The 26517-nt window shown below is 39.0% G+C and overlaps 1 protein-coding gene across 1 annotated transcript in view; it reads left to right on the top strand.

The window, feature by feature from the left end:
* CLIC5 (chloride intracellular channel 5) overlaps positions 1 to 23932 on the top strand; it is a 71403-nt gene extending 47471 nt beyond the window's left edge. The window contains exons 4-6 of the mRNA XM_026059407.1: positions 754 to 860; positions 20950 to 21131; positions 23765 to 23932. Coding sequence (XP_025915192.1) covers positions 754 to 860; positions 20950 to 21131; positions 23765 to 23932 — 457 coding nt within the window. The remainder of the gene's footprint in view (positions 1 to 753; positions 861 to 20949; positions 21132 to 23764) is intronic.
* The last annotated feature ends 2585 nt before the right edge of the window (positions 23933 to 26517 follow it).

Here is a 26517-nt window from a genome sequence, read left to right as displayed (position 1 = left end):
TCAGATTCGCCAGATATACCTTAGTTAGTCAAACATTTTGGACTTAATACAAGGATAATGGGAAAAAATTCTTTGGCTTGTGTTTTGGACCTTAAAATCTATGAATCAATGAAAACTGGCTAGGTGCCTTATGGAGTGTTTTACCTCCAACTGAATCAGCAGCTGTTGGCCACTCCTGAGGCAGGAGATCAGATATTTAGGTTTTATATACCCTGATCCAAGACCCACTGAAATCAGTAGGAGTGATTAGTTTGTGTTGGTCTTTCAAATCAATATATTTCTTTGCACCAGATGTCTTTAAAAAACGACAATTTGGAGGCTGAAAACTTTATGTTCCACCACCTGGGTAATACTAACACTCCTTGCTGTTACATTCTGGAATACATTTTCGGAACAGGGAATTAGGCACGACTGCCATTCATAACAGAGAGAGCTGGCTGCCAAACTACCCTGCACCTTTATTGGAAATACATGCTTCCTTCTGATTTAAGGCCACTGATCATGGTCACATAAAGCACCAGTGCAATTACCTTTGTTGTAAAGCCATCACTGTGTAACTGTCCAAACGCCCGCCTTGCCAAAGATATTATTAAGGGGGTCTGGGCAAGCGGTTGTTTTGAGATGAATGACAATGTTAATTACAGTTTGTTGTACAGGGCTTTTTTCTTTCTTCTTGTAAATTGTATTGGTAATCATCACTACATCGCTGGTAAAAATAAGATGTTACTTTCCAAACTGTTCCCCTCTTTTCAGGTATCCTAAGCTGGCTGCCAAGCACCGGGAATCAAACACTGCTGGAATAGATATCTTCTCCAAATTTTCTGCATATATAAAAAATACCAAGCAGCAGGATAATGCTGGTAAGTAGGATCATTACAAAATGTGCCAGGGTGTTTGTGTGCTTAGAAGTTGAATAATTTTGCCATTCTTTAATCATTTTATTGTGAACTGTCTTCAAATGACATCAGTCACTGCTGCTGATCAATTTGGGATGGTGAGTTCAGTGGGCTTAATTCACATGTCCATAGTCTAATTAACTACATCTGCACTAGTAAATAAAACAGGCCACAGACTGTTCAGTAGTCCATGCCATGACATGGCTCCTGTCCATACAGCTAAACTTCCTCACCAGAACAGAGTCTCATACTGCTTACTAGAAATGGGTAATTGCCCACGCTACCTGCTGTACTCAGCCCAGGCAGGCACTGTTTAGAGGAGTGCTAGCTGACCAGACCCAAAACTGTGCCAGGGACAGCACTAACAGTTTAGCAGTGAATGGCTGTGCCAAAGGAGCCTATGTCCTGATGCTGTGTAATTTGTTAGATATAGCCATTGACAGCAGAATCTTACCCTAGTTATTTCTCATGATTATTTTAAGCTGGTATAGCTAATTTGCTCATGTAAACCAAGTTATAGCAAAACATTAAACAGAAAGTAATTAAATGGAAGAAGCCATTTATTCTTGCTTTAGGAAATATAATTGCACTCTATAAGCTCCAGACTTTCTCTTACATGGTTATGCGTCAAAACAAATAACCCCTCTAGAACCTGCGTGATATGCATGTTTACAGGCATACACTACCTTCTAAATGAAATTGCTTTTCTTCTCCACATTCCTCTTCTCCACATTTGCCTCAGAGGGATAAAACTTCAGCTAGTCTAAGCCACTGTTGCTTCATGAAGGCTAATGGATTTACGCTGCCATATTCCTTGAGATGATCTAGTAGAATATTTGCAGTTTTTCACTGATATACATCTTACCTTGTATTACTAGTTTTCACAGGCAGAGACATAAGGTATGTTAAATACCATGCATTCACATCAGTTATTTTAGAGAAAAGTAAATTTTTCAGGTTCCAGCTCTGCCACAGATTTCATTTGTGCAATTGTATTTCATTGCCTGGGGCTGACCATAAGATGAAAATGGGTAAATGATGATTTATGTCAGATAAAAATCTGCTCCTTGATATTTTTGTGTCATAAACACAAGGAAATTATAGTGCTTCGCTTCTCAGGGATCCTAAAAGGTTAATTTTTGCCTAATACTGATGGGATGCTCAGCTAACCTCTGTAGGAAAGCTTGTAAAAAGAAACTAAATCAAGAGTGTTAGATTAAATAACTGTTACAGTGAAAATAAAATATCTTGGCTATTTACAAGGAATTTTTATAGTCTGCTGCACAACTGTAAATCTTAGATTCAACTGTGATTCTAAAACTGTCGTGGGTATGTGTCTGCCATGCATAATCCCAATGTGTTGTTCCTCAGTGACTGTGCAACATGCAAATCCCTGGACGCATAAGGGTTGGCAGGTCCTGCCAGTAATAAATGGTCATCCTAGGTGTATCTGCACCTGGCTATAGGCAGAGCTGGAATTCAAGGTCAGTTGTCTGCTATTATAAGATAAAGAATCTAACCCAGCAAAGTGCTCATGATTAGGTCTCTACATTTTTACTAGCTCCAGTATGAATAATGRGAGCTATCTCTAGCTCTGTCTGACAAACTTTTGTTTTAGGTACTCTTGCAAATAAAAGGAAAATCCTTCTCAATGGCAATAGAGCATACCAAGGTTATAGGAAAAAAAAAAAAAAGATATTAAGCTGCAGGAGAGCAACAAGCTTTGTTCCATCCAAACTTCCTCACTCTGTTTTCCTTAGATAGTTCATGCTGTTGTGATATCCAGACACTCTGCAATCTGAACATACTGATACTCAGCTTTCCCCTTTGAAGAAGGGAAATGCTTTTAGCTTAATTTTTTACAGCTGGAGCGCTGAAATGCAAGAAGAATAAAGTAGAGACTATCAGCATACGTGCAGTACCTACATGTTCTCTATATCAACAGAGCRAATTACCTGAGGACTTCTGAGTACCTGGGACTATGAGTGTAGACTTGCAGCACGCAGGAAGTACACCGCCATATCAGTAGAGTAATTGGCCTTCAGTTTTCAAGGGCTAAGCAAGAATTGTTTCCCTTRTCCCAGCCTGACATTTTACCCACTACAGTATCCTTTCCAATTCACCTGAACCCACAGAAGTTATTCTGAATGCTGATTTGGATGACTTTGTAAAAGCAATTTACTGGCAGATAACAAGTTAATTTAAAGGTAGTTGTGTCAGATTCCTGTAGCAGTGAAAAGACGATGTTCAAAAAGGAAAGGAAAGGACAGCATGACTGTATTCACATTTCCAAACAGGTCTATTTCTTTCTGATTGGTATTTTTAGAAATTGCAGCAGCAATAAAAAAGGGCTCTGGGGTCTAGCCCTGATCATGCCGTTTTGGAACAGGTTCTAATGGCTCGTTCTCCCTGTATAAGAGCAGAAGTAATTATATATAGTTCTGTAGTAATAGAAAGCACTTTATAAATAAATATAATTACCACTAAGGAGAATGTCCCTTTCCCTATCTCCATGTGAGTAGGTAAGATGCAAAAAGAACTGAGTGTTCCTCATGGCCATGTTATGCATTTCCTATACACAGCAGCTTTCAGCTCTCATAAATTCCAATGTTTTACCAAAATTAGAAATGAAGAATAATTAAAATGTATAATCCTCATGAATTTATGTGTAAATCATCATATATTGTCTCCTATCTACAACTGACTCAATTCTTAGGTTAAGGAAGAAGGCCACACCAGTGACTGGGATATCAGTTGCACATGATCAGAATACACAAATAGAAAAACACATATTAAAAACACCAAAACAGAACAGCCAGCCCAGAGCATTATATCAAATATAATGTTGTGTTAATTTCTTTTGGCTTAGAATAGGCCAGCATTGAATCCCAAGTAGCCTAAATCACCAGCTATCAGATTGTTTATATTATATTCCCTTAACTTGAAAGTCAGGGGGTAAATTCGTTAATGTGTGGGAAATCAGTCTATGAATTTATAACATCAGCCTATCTCCAGCTGTGAGATGTGTGGGTTAGATGGACTATACGTGATCATTCTTCGTAGCATACTGGTTTAGCCGAGATCGTGAGGTCTRCGAAACTTGAGCTCTCCCTACAGCCTGTGGCTATTCAATTTTTGCTGAAAAGTTGGATTAAGTGGTTGAGATTATTAATGAGATTTATGCTGTATGAGGATACTGGACGTGAGAATTAATGAGAACCTAATGTATGCTGAAGATAAGTCAAAGCTGGTGTTTCACCTAATGGGGTTGATGGTTAGAGTCATGCAACAATTTGAAACTTCAAGTGATGCCATCTTTGTGGAGGCTATTTCATTGAAATGTTTCCTGTCCTCAGAGAGGTGGTGAGAAGCCACTGATAACAGAGCCTGTAGCTTTAAAGAATCTCAATGATTTTTTTTCCCAAAAGTGGGAAAAATGTTACTGAAGAAAACAATACTTGTAATTTCTTGGGCTGCTGTCTGTCTCGCTTCTTGCATGTAAAATGGACACAATGATACATATGTCTATTTGTTTCTAAGAGTGTGATACCCTCTGCTGGCAAATATGTGAATATATAAAGCAATACGCTTTACGATCAAAGCTGAAACATCCCTTTAACAAAACAGGTTTCCTTCTGTCAAAACAGTTTTCTGTTACAAATGCAGCATTGTCAAAAGAGAAGTGTTTCACAGTAACCTATTGATTTTGACAAAGTTTTCATGGAAAAATCTGTATTTTTTCTGGATGAGTTAAAATTACTTAGAAGTGAAATGCTTTAACTTTGCAGAGAAAAACAGTACTTTTTTCTGGATTCATGCAGTACTTCATTAGCCACATGCCATTATGTTTTATGCCTGGCACAGAAGCAGGTGATAACCTTCTTGTGCAAGTCTGCATGGCAATATGTTATTGATCATGATTCATTTGCTCACCAAAGGTATTTGGCATCTAGCCTGTCCTTCTTTAATAGTTCCCTGAATTTCGGATTCTTTTTTTCCATCTTTGTTTTGCTAACTTTTCTGTCTTATAATATAAAAACGTTGAAAGGTTTGGAACAGGCTGGCTAGGGCTGTAAGCCCAGAAGCAAACATACTCATGCCATATCAAAGTTCCACTACTTTTAAGCTTCTTGAAAGGGAAGGAATTGATTCCAGATTCTCAGGATGTGGCAAGCTGTGTTTAAAGAAAGTGTGTGCGTTTATTATTTCAAGTCAGTTCAATTACAACGGGCTTGATTCCTTCCACCCCCCATGTCACTCGATAATTTTATAACAGGCTTCTCTGAAGGAGTGGTCTTCTCATCACAGTCATAGTTCCTTGTCTTGCTTAGATAGTGCAGCTAGGTTATTCAGTCCTCCAACCATTATCACTAGACTCCACCGCCGTACTTGAAATTAGAAGTGTTAATTCACCTCATGGCTGATACAAGAACAGGAGTCCTTGGAAGAATTCAGTGATAGTAGTCTTAAAAATGATTTTCTGGATGCTCTTGCTTAGGTTTAAATTGCTTAAGTTTTCACAATTAGTTTGAAAGTTTTTGGTTGTTTAATGATTGTTTTATATCGAGACTGAGACCTTGTCTGAACAGAGGAAAGGAAATCAGGACCTTGTGAGAGTTTACTTTGATTCTTCTTGTTGATGTTGAGCAAATCACTCAGGCTCTGTACAGTAACCAGGGTAGTAACAATTTATCTATTCATTCAAGAAGGATGAAATTTAATTAATTGGAATACTGTGTACATATTCTGTATTATGATTATTATTTTTTCTTGCATGCCTGTATACTGCAAATGAAGGGGACAGCCTATAGTAACCACCCATTAACAGTTCCTCCTAAAATTGTAAGTTCTTTGGCTCATAGAATGAGCCCTTTGATTTCATTTATGAGTTTAAAAAGTTGTTCTTGAATTGAGTTCTTAGGGGGCACTAGCTCCAGTGTGGGTGGGCGCATTCATTAGTGGTACAAAAGGATATTTTACTGTGCTGCTCTTCAGAAGGCTCTGAGCTGGGAGACCACCAACATGATTTCATTCATTGGAATTTCCAGCCGTCTGACCAGAGGATTCCACTTGTCTGGTTTGGATTTACATCAAGGAGCCAAAAATAAAAGAACATTTAAATCATTAATTTACATGTGATTAAATACTGTTCACCTTCTTCAGTAGCTGCATCACACTTTGTGGTTAAGCATGTGAGGTGGGAAATGCCTCTCTTTATGTGCTGTGTGTGTAGTTATATAAGAGATATGCACACACAGATACAGGTCTTGAATCTTAAGCTGACCTACATCAGTTTTATGCTGCTTTAAATTCACTGAGTTCATGGAGCTGTTCCGGCTGAGAGAGTCAGACCYGCTGTATAGGCACGTGCACAGTCTGGACGGTGTGCTCTGATCCTTTCTAGAAGCCATCACAGATCTCCTTAAATAAGCGGAAAAACACCTCAGTTCACTTCAAAAACCTATGTAGAATACTTACAATAATAATGGCTCTGTGGTGCAGATCCTACCTAGACCTGAGCCTTTGCATGTAGCGAGGGCAGGAGGCTTCTTGATGCTGTGGGTCAGCCTGTGTCGTCCTGACAAGCGTGGTCTAGTCTACCCTACAGAAGCAGATAGGCACAGGGGAGCAAAACACCTTTCCCTAAGGCACCTCCGCCCTTTGGTAGAGCCACAAGTTTTCCTACACCATGATGATTTTAAGTTTTCTCTGTCATGCAACCAAGAAAGACTAGAAATAGATTTTAAAATCATTTTAGAGAAAAAGACGTACTTTATGATGGGCTTTCTAGCTATGGATTGTTTCAGGATGACGGATCTTTAACTGTGGCATTCTGAAGCACAAAAAAAGCTATTTCAGAGCATTTTAAACAAGTTTTTATGGCTCCATCTGAGCTGAACACTGTTGGGCTCGCGGTAACTAAAGTGCCTGGCAGCATTACAAAACCAGTCGTAATATAAAAAATACCCACTCTTTAAAACATATGTAAAATAGCTTTTCTGCAACATTTGTGGCCCATAAAATACCAAATACWTGTTGGTGAGTGTGATATAAAGTTTTATTGCCATTCATTTGGGATGACCCATATAACTCACTCATGATATGTTAATAAAACTGTTCTCCGCACTGTCTCTTTATAAAAACACTCATATAAAGACCCCTGAAATAGTGCTGAGAGCTATGTGCTAACTTGTTAAGTAATGTGATATTTCATTTATCATCCATCCTAGAGCACTTTATCTTTTTTCTGCCCCCTAATGAAAGTCTGGTTCTGAAATGCTCAGAAACTTCAGTTTACAAAATAGTTTTGCTTGAGAATAATTTTTTGAAAAATTTTCTCAAAATTATGGTGACAGGAGGCCTAGCACAGTCAATATTCTGTCTGGTACCAGTGACAGGTTTAAGGACCAATATCTTCTGACCTGCCAAAACTAAGAACTGAAATTTATGCCATTAGAAGGAGGAGGTTTTCAGTTTTCTAAAATGATAACAAACCATAATCTTAGCCTTGGAAGTATGTACGTTACTAGGGAAAGTTTCTGAAAGTTTTATCATTTAGAGGTTTTTTCCTCCCTCTGAGACCTTTTAACTTTAAATTACTAAGGAAGGTATGTAGCTGTCCTGACGGAAATAGGTGAAAAATACTATTTAAGAACAAAACAAAAACAGAACTGAAACTCCCAGTAAATCCATATGTGCTCAGACTGTAAGCTCTCCAAGCAGTGATCTCTGTCTTTGTGTATCCACCATTTAGAGCAACGGGGTGCAGGTCCCGATTAGCACTCTTAGATGCAGCCACTCTGGGAACAGTAGATATTTACTACTAATGTATTAGCAGACATAATTTTCTTATAAATTTATGTATTCCTATTTTTTAGCTTTGAAACCATTGCATACCATGGAGAGAGAGAACGAAAGAATATATGTATGTTTGTGTATGTGGATGTATATGTATGAGAGAGAGAGTATGCGAAGCCCTAAAAAACAGCTGAATATATATCTTGAAGTCAGTGAGGTTCACTATATGCTTAAATTAAGACATGTTCTTAAGACCTTTGCAGAATCAGGGCCTATAAGCACAGTCTAAGCCTAGACTGAAAGACATGCAATAGGAACGGTAGCTGGCAGACGCTTTTTTTAAGAAGGAATTATTTCCCCTGTGTGTTTGAATATTCCTCCAAGTGCTGCTGGCTTAACTGGGATGCTTTGTTCTGTTTCCCAGCCGAGCTCCCTTGCTTGCACACAGGAGCAGTAGCACAGCTGGAAATGGATTAGAGCAATCTGGCGGCAGCGGTCCTGGGAGGAATTAAGCGCCTTGCTGCTGGAATGGGAGGCCTAAATTACATTATTATTTAGAATTCAGTTTTAACTTCATTGCTCTACCGTTCGCACTGGTGCGTAACTCCACTTATTTCAGTATTCTTGGTGCATCTTAAATGTATTCCCCTCAGCAAGGATTTAGATGAAATTATGTCCTTACTCAGTAAAGTGTCCAAATCTTATATGAGCAAATGCCTAGATTTAAACACCCAGCTAGTTTTTTTCCCCCAAGAGGATTGTTCACAGGCTTATATTTAGCAATGGTAGAACAAGATATCACATGATAGAGAACCCAGTGACTGGCTCCTGATTTCACTGAAGTCAGTTTGCAAAACTGTTAGTGACTTCAAAGGGAAAAGAACTGGCCCAGAATCCTTTTTTCCCCAAACATATTTTTTGTTTTATGCATGCAAATGTTCTTCATAAAATAACTGGGAAAAGAAGAATGAAACATAACTGAAAATCAATGTTGCTAATTTTCTTTATTAGACCAGATCTTAAATACTTGACCTTTATCTTAAAAGCGGTGCTGGTAATAAGGTGACTAAATGAGACCCGGAGATGTAATTCTTTTCTGAATATCTGGATTCTTCTGACTGCAGAAAAAGTTTCAGAATTTCACAGTGTCTGAGGCTAGAGAGACCTTTGGGTTATTTATTATATGTCCTGCATATGACAGCCCAAGCAATTTTGCACATTGAGCACATATATTTTAGTATTTCAGTCCTTTAGCTGAAATACTATGCCTGTAAATAAAATAATAAATACCTATAGCCTCAGCTATAAGCTGTTGTGTGTCACAGGCAGAGATCAGGAGAAACGAATTGTCTTTGGTGCACAATGCCCCTGTAAGAGGAGGAATTTACTGGATGAGAGATGCGCAGATGATTGTAGTAGCTGGTCCATATTCTGCACTGAAGGGAAAGGTGAATCCCTGCTGATTCAGGCAGTCAGATCTGAAAGAAAATTCTTTCCTGGGCCTTAATCTGGAATCAGGATGACTCTGAACATGTGAGGAGGCATCTACTCGCCAAGACTTTCTGCACCACTCCAAGGCAATGATCCACCCAGCAGAAAGTCCAGCTGTTCCCATTTCTGGCAGAGAATGACCAGATGGTCATGGATAAACCCCATAACACGTCTGATTAATTGTATATTGGGAGGAAAGGTTTGGTTGTCTTTGCAAATGTCTCAAGTCTCGAAGCAGATCTAATTATGATCATTATCTTAATGGCTCGTAGCAAACAGGCATTGAGGGCAGTACAGGCGATCCACCTCTGTCCTTGTTCAAGACATAAAAGATGATATTAGAGATTCATAAGTGCCTAGGCCATGACCTACCTGTGTGACTCTATCCCTGTCCACCCCAGTGGTAGCATTTCTCCCAGAACTGTGTTAAAACTTGCCTTGCCTTCATCTCTTCATAAACACCTCAGGAAGTTAATCGACCTCCCCTCCATCCTTGTTTGTCGCTTAAACTGTTCATTGCTTTAACAATGAGGAAACAGACTGATTTCAAACTTGAATTTGTCCAGCTTCCAACTATTAGACCTTTTCATGCCTTGTCTGCAAGGCTGGAGGACTCCCTCGTGCTTATCAGCTATTTTTTCCTGGGCGAGTAGCTGACACATCAGCCTCTCAACCTTCTCTGAGATGCTGAATAAATAGGCTCTTCAAACCTGATATTTTGAGGCTTGTTTTCCAGTCCTTGAGCACTATTATTGTTCTCCTTTGACCTCTCTCTGGAATTTCCAAAGCCTTCTTTAACTGGGGACACCAGAACTGGGAAGAATGTGTTTTATATTTGTTGCAACAGGGCTGTTGCAACAGAGGGAAAATGACCTCCCTACTGCTACTTGAAATTTTTTTATACATTCAAACATAATTATAAGTCTTTTTGCTACTTCTTCTCTCAGAGATCTTAAGTTGAGGCATAATCATGATGATCATGATTATGTCATTTTGTGGGGCTTGAAACAAAAATCTCAAAAGCAGAGAGACAATGGCAAAGGAGTGAGATTTGGTTCATTTGTCTGTCTCATCACCTCATTTGTTCTGTATCTCAGTGGCCATTTTTGAATACAAAAGGCAGAAAATACTAGAAACATTAGAATAAAAAAATTAAGGCTGAGATTTGCTAAGTGAACTGAGAGTTTGGGGAACTTGATAAGCTTTAAAATTTTGTCCTCAAGTTCTGCTAGCTATGATATCTAAATTTATATATACTTCTAGTAATTACATAGTGCCATATAATGGACAGACATTGTCTTAAGGAATAGACAGTTTAAAGAACAGTACATTACACTAGACTATAATCATCTCCCTCTGTCTCTCTGCAGATCTTGAGCCACTTTGTTTAGATCCAGTAAGTTATACTAAGACTGACAAGTGGCACTAGAGGAAAATCAGACTTTTCCCAGTCTCTAAGTATGATACACTGCATGTATATATGAATACAGTATTGCTGAGTTTCCATCTCATGTATCTTCACTCTACCACTGTATGAGTGAAACAACTTAGTTTAAATCTGTGGAATGTAATTGGGATTATACTGTTGTAAATAAAAGCAGAATTTTTCCACTATGCATATAGAATTGAAAGAAATTGATATTAAATATACAAGCATCAACAGCTTGTTTAGGAACAATTTTGTTTGCTTAAATGTTAGAACACAAGGGGTCCCCATAGCACTGTCACTGAAGTTCAGTTGTACTGTATCAGAAGCTAACTTTAGCCTTATTTTAACGCAAAAACATTCTGTAGTTAGTTTTTCTTTGTTAGTTCCAGAATTATCTTGTTTGCCCTTTGCTAGTTAAACAAAACTACACTCTGAATAAACACACAGCATCTTAAAAATCAAGATATTGGAGTGATAATCTCGTACTATAAATAAGTGGCTTTATAATGTGTAGGGATTGATTTTTTTTTTCAGGGTTCTGATGCAAATCAGCTGCTGCTTGTCTGCACTTGGTATAGGGACACCTGTACAAAAGTACTATCACAGAGGTCAGCATCAGGCCCTTGGGGATGTGCTTTAGAAACGATGCTTGTCACTTACGTGCTGCTACAGAGTTAAGATGATTTGTGAAATGCAAGTTAGGTACTGTTCTTCCTGGGGCACTTGTAGGCCAGTAATTTTACATTCAGTTGCTTCCTGCCCTCAGGGTCATTTCAACTAGCAGGAGACTTGGAAATGAACACTTTTTGGGGGTGTCATTCTAACACCTGTGTTTTTTTCTTTAAAACAGCATTTGAAGGTGCTCCAAATACATTCTTCACAATAACTTTACAAATCCTACATTTGTTTTCTGCCTTCACTGTAAAACTGACTAAGCAAAGTGGAGGAAGAGATCTGAGTTTTTAATCTAGAGCTAGAACCAATTCAAAAGCCAGTCTTTCTAGATGCTTGAAAAAGTGTGTTTAATTTTCTTTTTAATGATATTATCAATGCACCTGTTTCTCTAGGTGTTATTTGGAAGTAGGACAGATGTTGTCAAAAAAAAAAGGACATGCCTGTTCTTTTTGTGATATTTACAGTCTGACTGACATGGAGAAAGAAGAACACAGAACCGATATTCCTAGGTTTTCAGATTCAGATGCTTCACGCAGCATTTCACGAGAATACCCCCCTTTCTATCCCCCTCTAACCTGAAACAAATGTCCATGGCTGGTCCATTACTGCTTTTAGCAATGTCAAGTTTGGTAGAAGAGCTACCAGGTTGAAAGTCTAGTTGTGGGAGAGGCAAAAATTGACCCACTGTGTGATTCAACATAGCTGGAAAACAGTCAACTCTCCAAAACTGACATAGTCCCTATCTCCAGAGTACCTCAAAATATTTGATGTATTTATTTCTGCAATGTCTGAGGTGGTTGAAGAGGGATATTATCCTTACTTTGCCTATAGGAAGTTGAAACACAGAGAATTTAAATCTTTTTTGTAATATCATGTAGAAAATCTTGGGAAGAACAAACTTGAACTCATGTCTCCTAAATTCATGTAAACTTTTCAGCCCACAGATCATCATGCTCTGGCTGAGGAAAGGGTAGGTGGGGATTAAAGATTTCTACTCAGTCTCTCCCCTGTGTATAACAATGTACCTTCCGTGAATTTTTTTAGACAGGTCTGCTAAAGTATCCCAAACCTTTGGGAAGAAGCTCTGATTGAATAATCCACATTGTCAAGAGTTTGTAGATGGGCTGGGTAGGGAAGGGAAGAGAGGGTAACAAGGGAGGGATCATCTCTCCTAAGTTTGTTGGTCTAAAAGATAGACATCAGTCAGTCACTCATCTTGGCTCCTTTTGTGATCAGTACAGAGAGACATAAATCTGTCTCTGAAATGCAGTTTGATTCATGTAAAATTGAGAGAACTTCTGGAGATGCCTAACTTTCATCACTGTCTATAAAGGAGGCCAGACGAACTAGCTGGACTAGATACCTAACATTTAGATGGCTCAAGTTAGGAAAGGTGAATCTTACCCTTAAGTAAATTAAGCACTTAGGTCAGTAAATTTTCGATGCGTCTGTGTTCCTAGGATTGCTTTGGGCATCTAATCACTGTATTTCAGCACTGTGTTCCCTAGAACCTTGGCTGAACTGCTACTAGGGTTTATCACCTATGTTTCTCTCACTGGACCTACACAGAACATATGTGCCAACTTATATGCAAAATATTTGCCTATTTTTGCCTGGTTTAGACCATGTCTGAGAGGCAGCCTGTGGCGAAAGTTGCTTGGTTGTTTGCATGTGTGTGCACACCTGCATCATATGACTTCTCCCACTCCAGGTGTATCCTCACCTGAACACTTATCAGGAGTAAAAGATCCCTCTTTAAATTCCAGGTCTGACTGATGTGGAGGAAGAATATGAACTCCTGTCCCCTAAGAGAAAACCCTAACCAGTAAAGTTGAGTACCTGAGGAATGAGAGATGCAACTCTTTCTCTCTCTTTGGTGTACACAATTAGATATTCATCAATTCATTAAGCGGGTAGAAACAGACAGATTGCAACTTTTCAGTGTGGCTGTGTGGGCATTTAGCTTTATTGTGGGAACATGCTCAAGTCTCTGTTCCAGTGAATATTGAATTATTTATCTAGAGTAGAACATCTTTAATAGGAGAGATGACTTATCCCAGAAACTCCCTTTGGCCCAGAGTTAGGCATCTAAATGCCTTGGATGTATGGGAGCCAAACCTCCATCCGTCTCCTCTGCATTTCCTATGGCTAGCTTGGTCACTACCCACTCACTGGCTGCTCGATATATCCCTGGATTCCTGCTCAAAGCTGGCACTCCCACAAGGCAGAAGTATGCTTGGAAATTGGATGCTGCCATGCTCAAATTTGCAATGTACTTGCCCTTTGGGAAGTTAGTGCTAAGTGTTTAAATGGCTTTTAAAAAATGGGAGATTTTATCCTATATCACTTGGGTGAACTGTGAAATTATATTCAAAGGGTAGGATTCATCTCTCTTAAATTCACCGCCCTGGAAGTTAGGTGTCTAGTCTGAGCTAGTCCTTTAGGCTTCCTCTAGAATTGGTGTAGAGAGAAGGGCGTGTGCAGAGTGAGTCACACCAGTTTAAATCAGGTGTCTCAGGCAGTTGGAAGGACTTGCCCTTTGGAGATGCTTAGTACTTTAGAGCAGAAAGAGAACCTACTTAACTAGCTTAGACAAGACGTTTGACTTTTAAATGGCTAAGCAGAGGAGGCACTCAAATCTCAAGGGTTATACTGAAATCATAAGGAGGGACACAAACTGTTCAATGTGTAGTCTAGTGACATGCATGTTGCTGTAGGAACTCTTCCATGTGAGAAGGATTAATTTATTCATTGTATATATTTATTAAAGTTGCAGTATTCTGTTGATCCTGCTTGAAAAAATGAGCAGGATGGAGAAAAAAGAGAGTGAAAGTATAAATCCTTGCTCTTTAATCAGAGTGTTAGACCAGTAGAATGATTTTCTTACCTTAAATTGCTGTTTCTTAGCTGGTTTCCCTCTCCTACCAGAAAACAGTATTGGGTCTCATATAATATCAAACCGTGAATCTGGAAGTGATCAGGAAAGGTGGTTTGTTTTTTTAAAGGAAAAATAAATCTCAGATTGTTTGTGGGAGACTGTGAATATTTATGTACTGTTCCCTCTTTTCCCTCATTGCATATTTCACCAAGTTCATTTGCGTGTGTTATGAGATAAATCTTACTGGAAGGCAATGGAAGAAAGTAGTAAAAAGAAAAAGCATCAGTCAGTTATCCAGAGCAGCAGCAGGAATCATTGTTCATTTTGTACATGGATTATTGTTTGTTGAACTTTCATGGGCTTGACAATTAAGAAACTTGCAGTTCTGCTGAGGTCAGTCTCAGGTGGTTTCGGATGACAGCTACAGAAGCATTTGTGTTGCTGGGCTTTGAAAGCTTTGAAGCCTTGTTGTCACTGGGCTTTTGCTGGTAATTACTTATGAAGATGGTCACATATATTTTACTCTGGATTGAACAAAATATTTTGTGACAAAAAGTTTATCTGACAAAAATACCATGGGGGGAGTGGTTAACCTGAATTATTGGCAAATGCGGGTGGAATTTGTTGAATCATGACTTGTTTTGAAAAGTAAAAATATTTTCTCTTAATCTTTTTGAAACACAAGTTTCTTTTTTCTTTTGGAAATGAAATTTTATTTTTAAAGAATATTAACATTTTAAAAGTGTTACGAAAATGATTGAATAGCTAGTAACGAGTTATTTAACCAACCATCCCAAAACATGTTTTCTTTTTATTGTTCTGTTTGCTTGGAAAGTTTGTGCTAGTTAATTTTAAAAATTTAAGCATTTTTGCTTTGGTTTGACTTAAATCAAATAGTTTTTATATTGAACTTGGCCAAAGAATCCGTTATTCTTATTGCTCTTATTGTGCCCTCTATGCTCTGCATCTCCTCCTGTAATAACTAACAAGTAAAATCCTCAACCTGCAGATGGATCCACTCAGGCATATTTTCAGGCAAATAAAATAGAGTCATCTCACCTAACTTTAGCTATTTTAAATTTAGGTAGCCAGTCTGTCTATTCTCAAAAGAGGGAGAGAGGCTCCTCTGGTGGGTAGTTCAGCTTTTCCTAGGCTTCTATTTTAGGATGGAATGATTTGCCTTTCAGTGGCTCCTTCAGGCCACATAGATCGACGCTTATGTTCTTTGTCTGCTTTGTTATTTCTCCTCATCCCAGCAAGGAAGGGAATATTTGGAGTTCAAGGAAGGGGAAGAAGAGTCCTTGTCTGACCTTTGTAAATGTTGTGGGTGTGGGCAGTCTGAATCAGTTTTACTTTTTCCAAACCACTTTTCTTTTACTACTTTCTAGTTACTTTCCATTTTGCTTCAGCCTTATTTGACCCATAGAAAATAGAGATGGAAAAGACCTATGACGTTTGAAGTTTTATGGCCAGTATTATTTTGGAGGTCAGAATAACTGATTATAAGAATCCCTTTTGGCTTTAAAAGCTGTTGGAGAAATCTTAACCCCACTGAAGTCAACAGCAGAACTTCCACTGGCTTCAGCATGGCCGGAATTTCACCCTAAGTACCTAGTAATGAATCTTTGTCATCTGGCCCTCCCCTTGACTTGCAGGATTGCTCCATGCATTATATTTTCCAATGTTTTGTTCAGTTGTGGTATAAATGTTTCAAGACACAAGGATTTCTCTTTGTCCCCTGGAAATAGTTGCACAGGCTAATAGTTTAAGGAAGTTTTTTGCTTGAAGAGTTGAGTAACAGAGCCAAAGTCTGTTCTTGGTTGAACTGGAGTAAATATGGAATAGCTTGTTGACAATGTGGAGTTACTCTTCTTTTATGTCAGTGTAACTGAGAGCACAATTTTGCCAATTATTAACTTTTGTTACATTATTTGTAATTCTGTGAGTGTCAGGATTTGTTAATCTCATTGTTCAACATCAAGTAACCTTTTGCTGAAAACAGAGCGTCATTGTGAATTAGGTATCATCAACTAAATTGAACCTCACCCTGTGCATTTGACAGATGGTAATACATTCATTAAGTGTTCTGTGGTTACTTTGAGGTTGGAAAGTGCTATTTTTCTAGCTTCTAACTCAAGATTCCTAAGTAAAGTTGTATAAAAGCATGATTTTGAAGGGGGAAGGAAAATCACAAAGAGCTCAGGAGGTTTTTTAATACTACTATATTTATTTACTTTTGGTGGAATGACATAGCAGGACCATGATTGCTCTAAGTTGTCTTTGGCAACATAAATAGTCCAGAACAGAGTAGTGATGGATGTGAGAGGTGGTTCCACCGTGTATTTTGTATCTACACAGGTAGAACCTCTTGGAATCTGAAGTTATGTGAAATACATCACTGTGAAGGCAATACAGTGGTAGTGTCTTTGTGCCTGGGTGATTTCACTGTCCAGAAAGATGTTTTTTTCAGTTCAGACTTCTGCAGTTGTTGCAGTGATAACCTGATGACAGGACTCCTCTTGCAGAGCTGGTTACATTCTGGATCTCTAAGTTGAGTAAGGTCTACAGGGTGGGGAAGTAATTGAAAATAAGAGTCTTAAAATCAACGTAGAGCTACATTCTCTGGCATAGCCCCACTTTGTGTTGCAGTATTGAATCCTCCACCCTGCCATTACCAAGACAATGCAAGGCCAAGGTTAGACACTTAGGAAAAAGTTCCCGATATAGCTGACTTTGGAGCCACCCAAACTAACTGCAATACAGAGGAAAAGATTCCACTGACTACAGAGGAAGCTCAGGGTGGTTAATTCAAACCTACACATTTAACTTAAATTACTTTAGTGGAGATAAAATGCAATTTTCAATGAAGACTCAGCTGTTATCAACAAACCTGTTTAGTTGTTTAACAATGTTACCAAGGGGATAAGGTACCATGAGACTTAGCTGCCTAGCCTCTTCCGAAATTCTTTGTGGCAGTATATTCGCAGGTGGGGAATCAGTCACTTTTTAATCAGTCACGTCACTTTAAATGTCTTCAGTTAACTAGTGATGGACTTGTACTCACTGGACTCCTGCCCGGGTGAGTGCCTGCTGTCCCCTAAGTTCTCGATGGAGACTGCCTACCGGCTCATGCAGATTTTCACAAAATAGCAGTAGTATGGGAGATTCAGAATGAAATCTCTTTTCTGCGTGGTTTGTTCAGTAATATGAATCTGGACATCTCTTTACTCAGCAAGGGTCCCAAAACCTTCAGAGCTGTAGAATATTCAAAGGAGGGTGTTTCTTGTCTCTGTTTACTTTTTTTTCCACGTTTCATAGAACGCTTAAATATTGACTAGATAAGAGAGGAAGCATGAGAGCTAGTTTTTCAGGCTTTCTCCTTTGCTGCCAGGCTTCAGTCATGGTCCACTGAATGCTAAATCATTTATGGAAAGTGAAACAGTTCAACAGGAGAGCCACATGGATTACCTGGTACTCTACTGGCTAGGGATTTCACCTGGGAGATCTGGACTGACACCATGTTGAAGAGACATTTGAAACTCAGTCTTCCGCATTCCAGGAAAATGCTCTCCCTTTACCCTTGGTAAAAGTACAGCACTTCCCCATATCTTTTGTGAGAAATTAAACTGACCTGACATTAAATGACCTGCTTTAGGTACCTGTCTTTTGGGAGGAGTCACTGGCGAATTCTGGCATAAGGTGGATTCCCCCACCAGGCTAGAATTAGGCACTTAACTCTCTCTCTGGGATGTGGGGCTTAGAAGCCTCTTGCTTCAATATTTTATGGACTACTTTCCAGATTCTCCTATTCAGGGTATGGATTTCTGTTAGCACCTTCTTTAGGAATCTAAGACTTCCTATCCATTATATAGATAAATCTGGATGTTCACCTCATGGCAGTGACAGGATACCTAAAAATTAGGGTTTACAACATGGATGTTTGCATATGGATTTACAAAAAAGCTTTGAAAAACATTTAAAGGTTTTAAAATCTGACCCTGATCATCTAAACTCCATTTAAAAATGGAATTTCAGGCTCTTAATTCTCTTAGATTTTCAAAATTCTGTCATTGCTCAGTTTGGAAGAAGGGCAGTTCTCCCTTGTTCTCTACTGTTTCATATTCATGGTTGTTTTGGGAGATTTACTAAGATCAGAAGGATTTTGATTAATTAAATAGGGTCATACAATACACTGGTGTCACAAATAGTGGTCCAGGTCTTCATTATCAGAATATGAGATGTGCCTGACCCTTGTGGTGATTTCACTGGTAGATCTTAGGATCCTGTTGGTTCCAGCAGAGCCTATGGAGTAGGTCACGGATGTGCTGAACCCTGAACACATGCTTATTTTTGGCCCCAAGTAGTCGTGTGCAAGTGCCAAGTATGGATTCAGATACATGTTTTTCTCACTGTCACAAATAGGCTTCACTCCAAGCATTGTTTTTGAGACAGCCATGACGCACTTTGATAAATCAATAAGAGGGGAAGAAAAGAAAAAGAAAAATCCTAATAAGTTCCAGAAAAGAGTTACATAAATACATCTCACCTGCTGCTCCTGTCCTTATAAACAAACCTAACTGACCCTGTAAGCTAGCACAAAGCATCTAATGTAGTGCTTCTACTGGAAATATTGAACAGATGACCTGAAGAACCAAAAATCTTACTGGGCAAAGGAGAATGCTGGAAAATGCTCAGTGTTAAGCCAGTTTTCTAAAATCCAAATGAGCAAAATTCAATTAAATTGCAATAATTTGATTCCATTGTCTCTAAATGAATTCATTGTAAGAGGACATAGTCTGAGGCTGACCAAGAGAAAGAGAACAATCTATTCAACAGGTGTTATGGGTCAAAACAAAAAGATTGCTAAATATTTCAAGTGTTGCCACATGGGGGTATATTACATGCCATGTAGTTATTACCCTTCAGTAGAAGTTGTGCTGCAGAGCACAGCTGCAGATGATTAAAGACACCACTGCCAGGATCTGACAGCAGAATGTCAGTGTCAAAATTCAATTTGAATTGATTAAATAAGGGATGGCAACACTTTTGTTTTATGGATGGCAACACTTCAGTCGCTTTAGATGCTATGCTTTCAGACATAAAATTCTTTCCCTCCCTGCTATGTTTGTTGGGGTGTTTTCACTTGGATCGCAGTCATTTCTCCAGTCAATCAATTAAGCCGTGATTTGCCACTGTGTCTAAGAGTCAGCCACAAAAGAGCTGGTATGGTTCCTTGGTGCTTGGCCAAGAGGCTTCAGTGGAAGCAAGACATCAGGCAGCTTAATCTGACTTCCACCACTGGCATAAGGTTTAATGGATGTTAGGGCATCAGAGAATGCATGTTCTGTGGTGTTCAGCTCCTGCTCTCTGAACGGCCCCGTACACACCGCCTTTCTCTCCGTGCCAAGAACACAGGAGTGGCTCTTAGCGGAGCCAGCAGAGCTACCTGTGCCAGCAAGCTGTTCTAAACGGGGCGATTTCTGCAGCCTTTTGAAGCTTATGTTGTGCTCTGCAAATATATTTGTCTCTATAGGCTTTGTAGTCTTACACGACATAAGTAACTTGACATATTGAATAGTCTCCCCTAAGTTAAATGGCAGTAAGTTACTCAGAGGTAAAAGATATTGCAGGATTAGGCCTAAAATGCTGACTCTGGGCCAGATCTGCAGCAGGTATAAATCACTGCAGGTAATTTTCACCAGCTGAAATTCTGGCCCTAAGCCCATGAGTCATGTTGTTATTTTTTCACATTGTAAATTCTTGCTGTTTCTTATTTATATTGCTTTAGCACTTTGGGGCTCTTGTCAGGGGCCAGGACCCCATCATGCTAGTCACCCTTCAAACACAGAAGCAAAAGATCCTTCTTGCCCCGGAGTGTTTTCAGTTTAAATAACTTGCACTCTCATTCAGCTTTCTATGAGTGTATTGTTACAAGTCATGTTTTTGTATGATCCTGATGGTAAAGCATAAGTACACAAATTCTGTACCCAGCTTGATATTTTCAAGTAAAAAAATTTGCACTCTACTGTATACTACCATATCTAGGTGACATTTTATGTATGGAGTTCATTAGAGCCACAGCAGTCTGGGTCATGGTTTTCAGTAATTCTTGAAATGAGAGGTCCAAAGTCTCTTCTCTGTTGTGACATATGAAGAAGAGAATTGCACCCAAACTGAACCCAAAGTAAGGAGAATCTTAAAACTGGTTGAATATCTCATCTGTTTTGTGTAGCTTTTTATTTAATTATCATCACGTTACTTTTATTTCAGTTGTTGTGTATCTTCCAACTTACTGAAGGAATCTAGCACCATAGAGCTCTGGCTAGCATCTTTGGAATTATTCCTATTGCCTCTAAGGGGTTTTAAAGTAATAAAACTACAACTTTTTAGAGCTAAAGTAATGCTAGAGAATTCCCATTCATTAGGGTCCCACCTGACTTCTTAGGAAAAATAATGTAACAGTGTACAGGGCTACAACTTACTGTGTGGTGGCCTCAAGAAACCGAAAAATCACCCTAGGGTGAATGTGTATTATGGAAATATCATACTGACAACCAATTCTTTTCTTCCGCGATCTCTTTTTCTGGTAGTCAGGAGAAGGCATTGCATAACAGCTGCCTATATTGCCTTTTTCCTTTGCAGGATTAACTTTACCCTCAGGTAACTAACAACAAAGAAATGGCTCTTGCCTTTTCTCCAGGTATTGTCACAGCCATTGATGATGTGTGTTCCCAAATAATTTCTACTCTCCCCTAATCATTTATTTATTACTTTTGGCAAAGCCCTTGAAAAAGGTTTGGTGAAGGCTTTGAAGAAGCTGGATGACTATCTGAGAACCCCTCTGCCTGAGGAGATTGATGCAAACAGCACTGAAGAGGAGAAGGTGTCTAAACGCAGATTTCTGGATGGAGATGACCTGACTCTTGCTGACTGCAACCTTCTGCCCAAACTCCATGTTGTTAAGGTAAAAGGTGGCATGTGATAAAGAAGTCTTCTCTGACAATGATGTGCCCTCATTCATACATGTACTTTTGAGGTTGAACAGTGGTGCTGCTGCTTTATCTGCCAATCACTTATTTTCTATGTAAATGAGTCTGAGCTATGCAGTATTACAAATTTTTTTAGGCATTGGCCAAAAGTATAAAGGTGGATTATACAATGTATAAAGGTCCCTTGATTGTAAACTTTCCTGGCTTTCTGAAAAATCCATTTTCTTTTGGGTATATGTAAGATTTAAGGATCTGACCTGGCCCTCCGGTAATTCCTCAGAAAATTCGCCTTAACTGTGTAGGTAAAGGAAGCCATCTGTAAAGAGACATGGCCACCCGCTCATGTAAAGTGCACTCTGAGAGGGGCAGAAGACCACTGTGCTGTGTAACACCTAGGTCTTTCTTTCCTGTACTTACTAGCATGGATGAGCAAGTACACAGGTTAGATGAAATGAGTACAAGGAAGATTTATTCCGTCGCTCTGGCAGCTGAGCATAAAGCCAACATGTATATTAGCACACATATCTTAAGTTCTAGAAGATCAGGGTTTGAAGCACAGTTTTTTCTCTTCAGTATTTCCTATAGGTTAACTTAGGCAACTTAGTACATGAGGAAACAGAATGACACACTAGGTCACGTCATGGGTTAGCAGCAAAGACACTATTAACATAAAAGTATCCTGGTCTCTTATTTTCACCCTGCTGCAAGTAACAGCACAGTGTTTCATATTAATTAGTTCCCATTATTCTTAAAAGTGATGTCAAACTTCAGTCAATTCCCATGCATTTGTAACTTGAGAACAGCAGTGCATCTTTTGTGGGGGGATTTTGTTCCTGCTGGTATTTCATAAGGAGAGGTTAACAAATCAAAATCACCACTGAGGTCCAGGATTCACGATGTACATGGTCACTGGCATAGTGCAAATGATGTACATCATCCTGACTTCTAAATGTTGTATTTATTTAATTTATCAGATTGCATATTTCTTTAGAATAAAGCAAGTACCTGGCGGCAGACCTTGGCAATCAAGAAAGCTAGGAAGTAAAGCCAAGTCATGTATCTAATTTGGCTCCATGAGCCAAAGCATAAACTGAGCCATGCAAGCTGACTGCACACATGTAAAAAGAAGAAAAAAAAAAAAGGTGCATAAGTCACCAGTTAAGAAATGTGATAATATCCTCACAGGTTTAGCTCTTTCTTTGGCTCGTCTGCACTGGTGACATTGGAGTCAGACAATGTAAAATTATTGTGTGGTCCCTTACTACTTCCTGACTACTTGAGATAAAAAGAAAGATGTCAAAAAAGAATTAAAAACTTTCTCAAACAGGAGAACCATAATAACCATAGGATATTGTCTGAAAAGTGTTTTATAGACAGAAGAGAAAGGTAAATTATAAAGACTTTTTCATTTGATGAAAGATGCTTACTGGAAATTGTGAAAATACTGACTTAAATTGCTGAGCAAGCTTTATCCTCCCTGTGCGTGTGTGTAACATCATTGAAGGCAAGAATGCTTAATTAAATGCAGTTTAGGACAGAATTTGGCCTTGCTTATGCCAAATGGATCATAGTAATAAAAACAAATCATCATCATTTCTGAGAACATGACTGTCCTAAGAAATCTGAGATGGAAAACAGCTCTACCATGTACTTTAAAAATAGAGGGGAACTCTGTGGCACATATGTATGTAATTTGTGCCCAGGAACAATTTTATACTGTCAGAAAAATTAGAGATTGGAAGCATTCATTAAATCAGCTAATCCATCCCTTCCTATCAGCTAGCTCATTCTGTCACCACAGGATTATTCGATATGGTATATTCTTACAGGAAAACTGAAATGTCCCAATCCAGCAAGCTACTTAACCAACCAACTCGCTTTAAACACAAATACAGGTGCTTAAAATTAAGTACACACTTAAATATTTTGCTGAATAAGGACCTGAGTGTTTTTAGTAATTGAGAATTTCCCTTGATAGACAATTTCCTAGTCTAACAAGTCTTTAAATAACCATTTTCTCCCCCAGCTTATCCTCATAATTCTATTTCTAACATTTGCTAAATCACCTTGATTTCTCCATCATGGTACCCATATCAGCCTGGATTTTTCCTTTGCATGATCATAGAGAGATCCTTCCAGCAGCTGTAGGTGATTAAATCCTCTGACATCACTGGCCAAGCAAAATACATGTTTCTCTTAATTGTTACTAATACCTTTACCTTAAATCTATCTTCCTTTTATGATTTCAGCTGATCGGCTCTTATTTGGTACCTCAGCTTTAAGGAGAGACGTACATAAGAATGGTGGAAAACACCAAAAAATATGATGGTAAAATTAATTAACTCTTTAGGTAACATAAAAAGTCATAATTTGGTCATAGTTTCCAGGCAATTGCATTGGAGTCTACTTAGGTCAAGTAGCATCTTTGCAAGGTAGGGATGGACCAACGGTCACTTTTCAAAGTCTTCTATTATAAGTCTCTGAGCCTCCAAGCATTTCTCTCCTGTGCTATTATATGACAAGAAAGAGTAAGAAGCTGTCCAAAAAAAGAATCTAGAGATATATCAGCAGCAAGTTGCTTTTATTTTCTGTTTTGTCTTTGTTTTAGATTGTTGCAAAGAAATATCGCAACTTTGAGTTCCCAACAGAGATGACGGGGCTGTGGCGGTACCTGAAGAACGCTTATGCCAGGGATGAATTCACCAATACCTGTGCTGCAGACAAAGAGATTGAGCAAGCCTATGCAGATGTGGCCAAGCGGCTCAGCAAATCCTAACTGACCTCAGCAGAGGCTCTGTATCCCTGAGGGATCCCCATTTTACAGACTCTTCTCCTTGTTGCCTTAAGATATACTTATCATTGCGCTATCTGGTTGGCATCCCTATGATTCCACCTGTTAAAAGTGTGTTGATCCGGGACAAATTTGCTTCTCCCTGGAGAAAGCAAAGGCAACTCTAGTGCGGGGGGTAGAAACCCTTTGAAATCTGAACCTAAGATCTGGCACAACTAGTATTATTCACAGTCAGTATTGGAAATGAGTCCACCTTATTAGTTTCTTGTTTCATGCTGGAGTATCTCACCACCTGTTTTATTTGGAGTTTTAAAAATAAGATATTAGGTGAAATTTCAAATAAGTCAGTTAGGAGCATATCGAACTGGTTCTTCTCTAAGTTATTTCAAGGATGCCTTTTTCTAGTGTGATCTATCCACTGCTATTGGGATCCTTGAGGCAGGAGCAAAATATGAGTGAGGGCAAAAGAGTTTGACCCTAAAGGAGACATGCTCTTAGCAGTTATATTTAAAAACCTTTCTGAATGCATCCTCTCTCTTAGCAGGCCCAGGAGTTTATAAGGTATTTATTTTTAACTTGGTGCAAGTGGGGAAAACCTGAACAAATATGTCAGATTTGCAGATGCTACTTTGCATAAAATTTACATGTTGCTTTTGGATCCAAACATTGAGAGGAAAGGAGAGTGAATGAACAATTGAGCAGGTAGCCCTTGGGAGAGTGGTACTAATATCCCCAGCAGATCTGCCAGTTGGTAGAGACACTGAGACACAACATTAACGGGGGCAGCATATTGACTTGAATGAATAGGCTGAATCTGTACAGCTAACCAAACCATGTAAGATATTGTTGTCCTGACTGTATGGTTGCCTGTTCTTTTATATTGCTATCTTGGGAAACTGGATGGGCAGGAGAAATATATTGCTGCATACAAATTCCAGGCAGGAGAAGCAATCTCTTCTGCTTTGCGCTCTGGATGGGTCGCTTTCAAGCACTCATCTTCCTTTCCAGGGAGCAGTTTGCTCTGCGAGGCTCAAGGAGGGCAGGCTGAAACAGAGAGAGGCACATTCCCAGCCAGAAAGTTGGCAAATATGCTAGCAGAAATCCATGCATGACGCCTTTGTCCCGCTCCTCCAGGATTTATCAATCCAGGTTGAATGGCTGTTGATTCTGCTTTCTAAAACTGATTATTTTGTTCTGTCTGTAGCATCTGCATGATGCAATCTGCTTTAAACTAGTGACTAGCTGCACATTAATTTAGCAAATTAAGAAAGACAGCTCTTTTGTATGAAACTCACTTGCCCTAATATGTACAAGAGTGTACATGACTCTCAACCTTCAATTTGAGGGGATTTATAGTTGTTTTGAAAGGTAAAATAATAAAATAAAGCTGAGCTCTAGCATGGTGTGGCTCCCCTTCTGATCAGAGCTGTGAAGAGCTGCACTGATTTCAAGGGAAATCCGTGCTGGTAAGCTGTGACCTAGGGGAACCTCGCAACAGGCCTGTTTGCACTCAGAAACCTGGAGGACTGGAGGCACGGTATAAAGCTAGCTTCTGCTGTATAATGCTCATGAAGATCTGAAGCAATTCTGTTGATTTGGTGGGACTATCCTGCTTTTCACACTAACCCAACTGGGAGCAGAATGTTGCTTGTTGACTCTGAAGATACCTCGCAGCTGATTGTTTCACGTGCAGCGATCAATTTGTTCTGAACTTTCCAAAACCTTGGACGAAAATCCATGAACTCCCAAGTCTTCCCGTAGAATGGGACATTTTAACAACGGCTAGACTGGAGGGCAAAGGCTCACACTCTTTAAAATATTGCTGAGAAATCAGCTGGCTCGGAGAACACTAATAACAGCCAAAAAAATCTAATGAGATTAGAAATGTCTGCATAGGCACATGTGGCTTGTTAAAAAAAAAAAACCAAACTCTTCATGGGATTGGAATTATTTACGATTTTTTTTTAAATTAACTTGATTATTTATTTATTTATTTTAATTGACTCACTCCTTTCTGTCTGTCTTTCTGTTTTTGTTTTCACCCAGCACACTGGTCTAGATGGCTCTRTCTGTTTAGCGAAATCATATTAGCAATGCTCTCCAAATTCATTTCTAATGAAAAGTCTGCTCTCTGATTAACAGGCACCTGGATTTTTTACTTTCAGTATGGTTTGACTAAGAGCATGCTGATCAACAGAATCTGCATTTTTCTCAGTTGTCGTGTTCCAAGTTTGTACTTACTGGCTTTGCTTAATCACAGTTGTAGTGATCTTTGAAGAAGCAGAGGCAGTTGCAGCTTCTTGCTCTGTGCTTATTATATTTAGCTCCTTAAAATAGATTGTACAAACACGCAGCAGAACTCAGGCAGAGTAAGTGAACCAGTTCCGGGTCTCCCCTGATTTCTTCCATCTCTGTGAATCTTCACCAATGTGCTGAATCCTGTGGTTCCAAAATGTTCTAATATATCCTAGTTTCATTTTTCTAAAAGAGGGCCAAATCAAAATCAGTTGGTCTCAGCAACCTCAGATTGCATCTGTTTTTAAAAAATGATGTTTACAAATGATTGTGTT

Source organism: Apteryx rowi, unplaced genomic scaffold, assembly GCF_003343035.1.
Source record: "Apteryx rowi isolate R43461 unplaced genomic scaffold, aptRow1 scaffold_157, whole genome shotgun sequence".
Taxonomy (NCBI): domain Eukaryota; kingdom Metazoa; phylum Chordata; class Aves; order Apterygiformes; family Apterygidae; genus Apteryx; species Apteryx rowi.
This window is presented reverse-complemented; position numbering and strand designations above follow the sequence as displayed.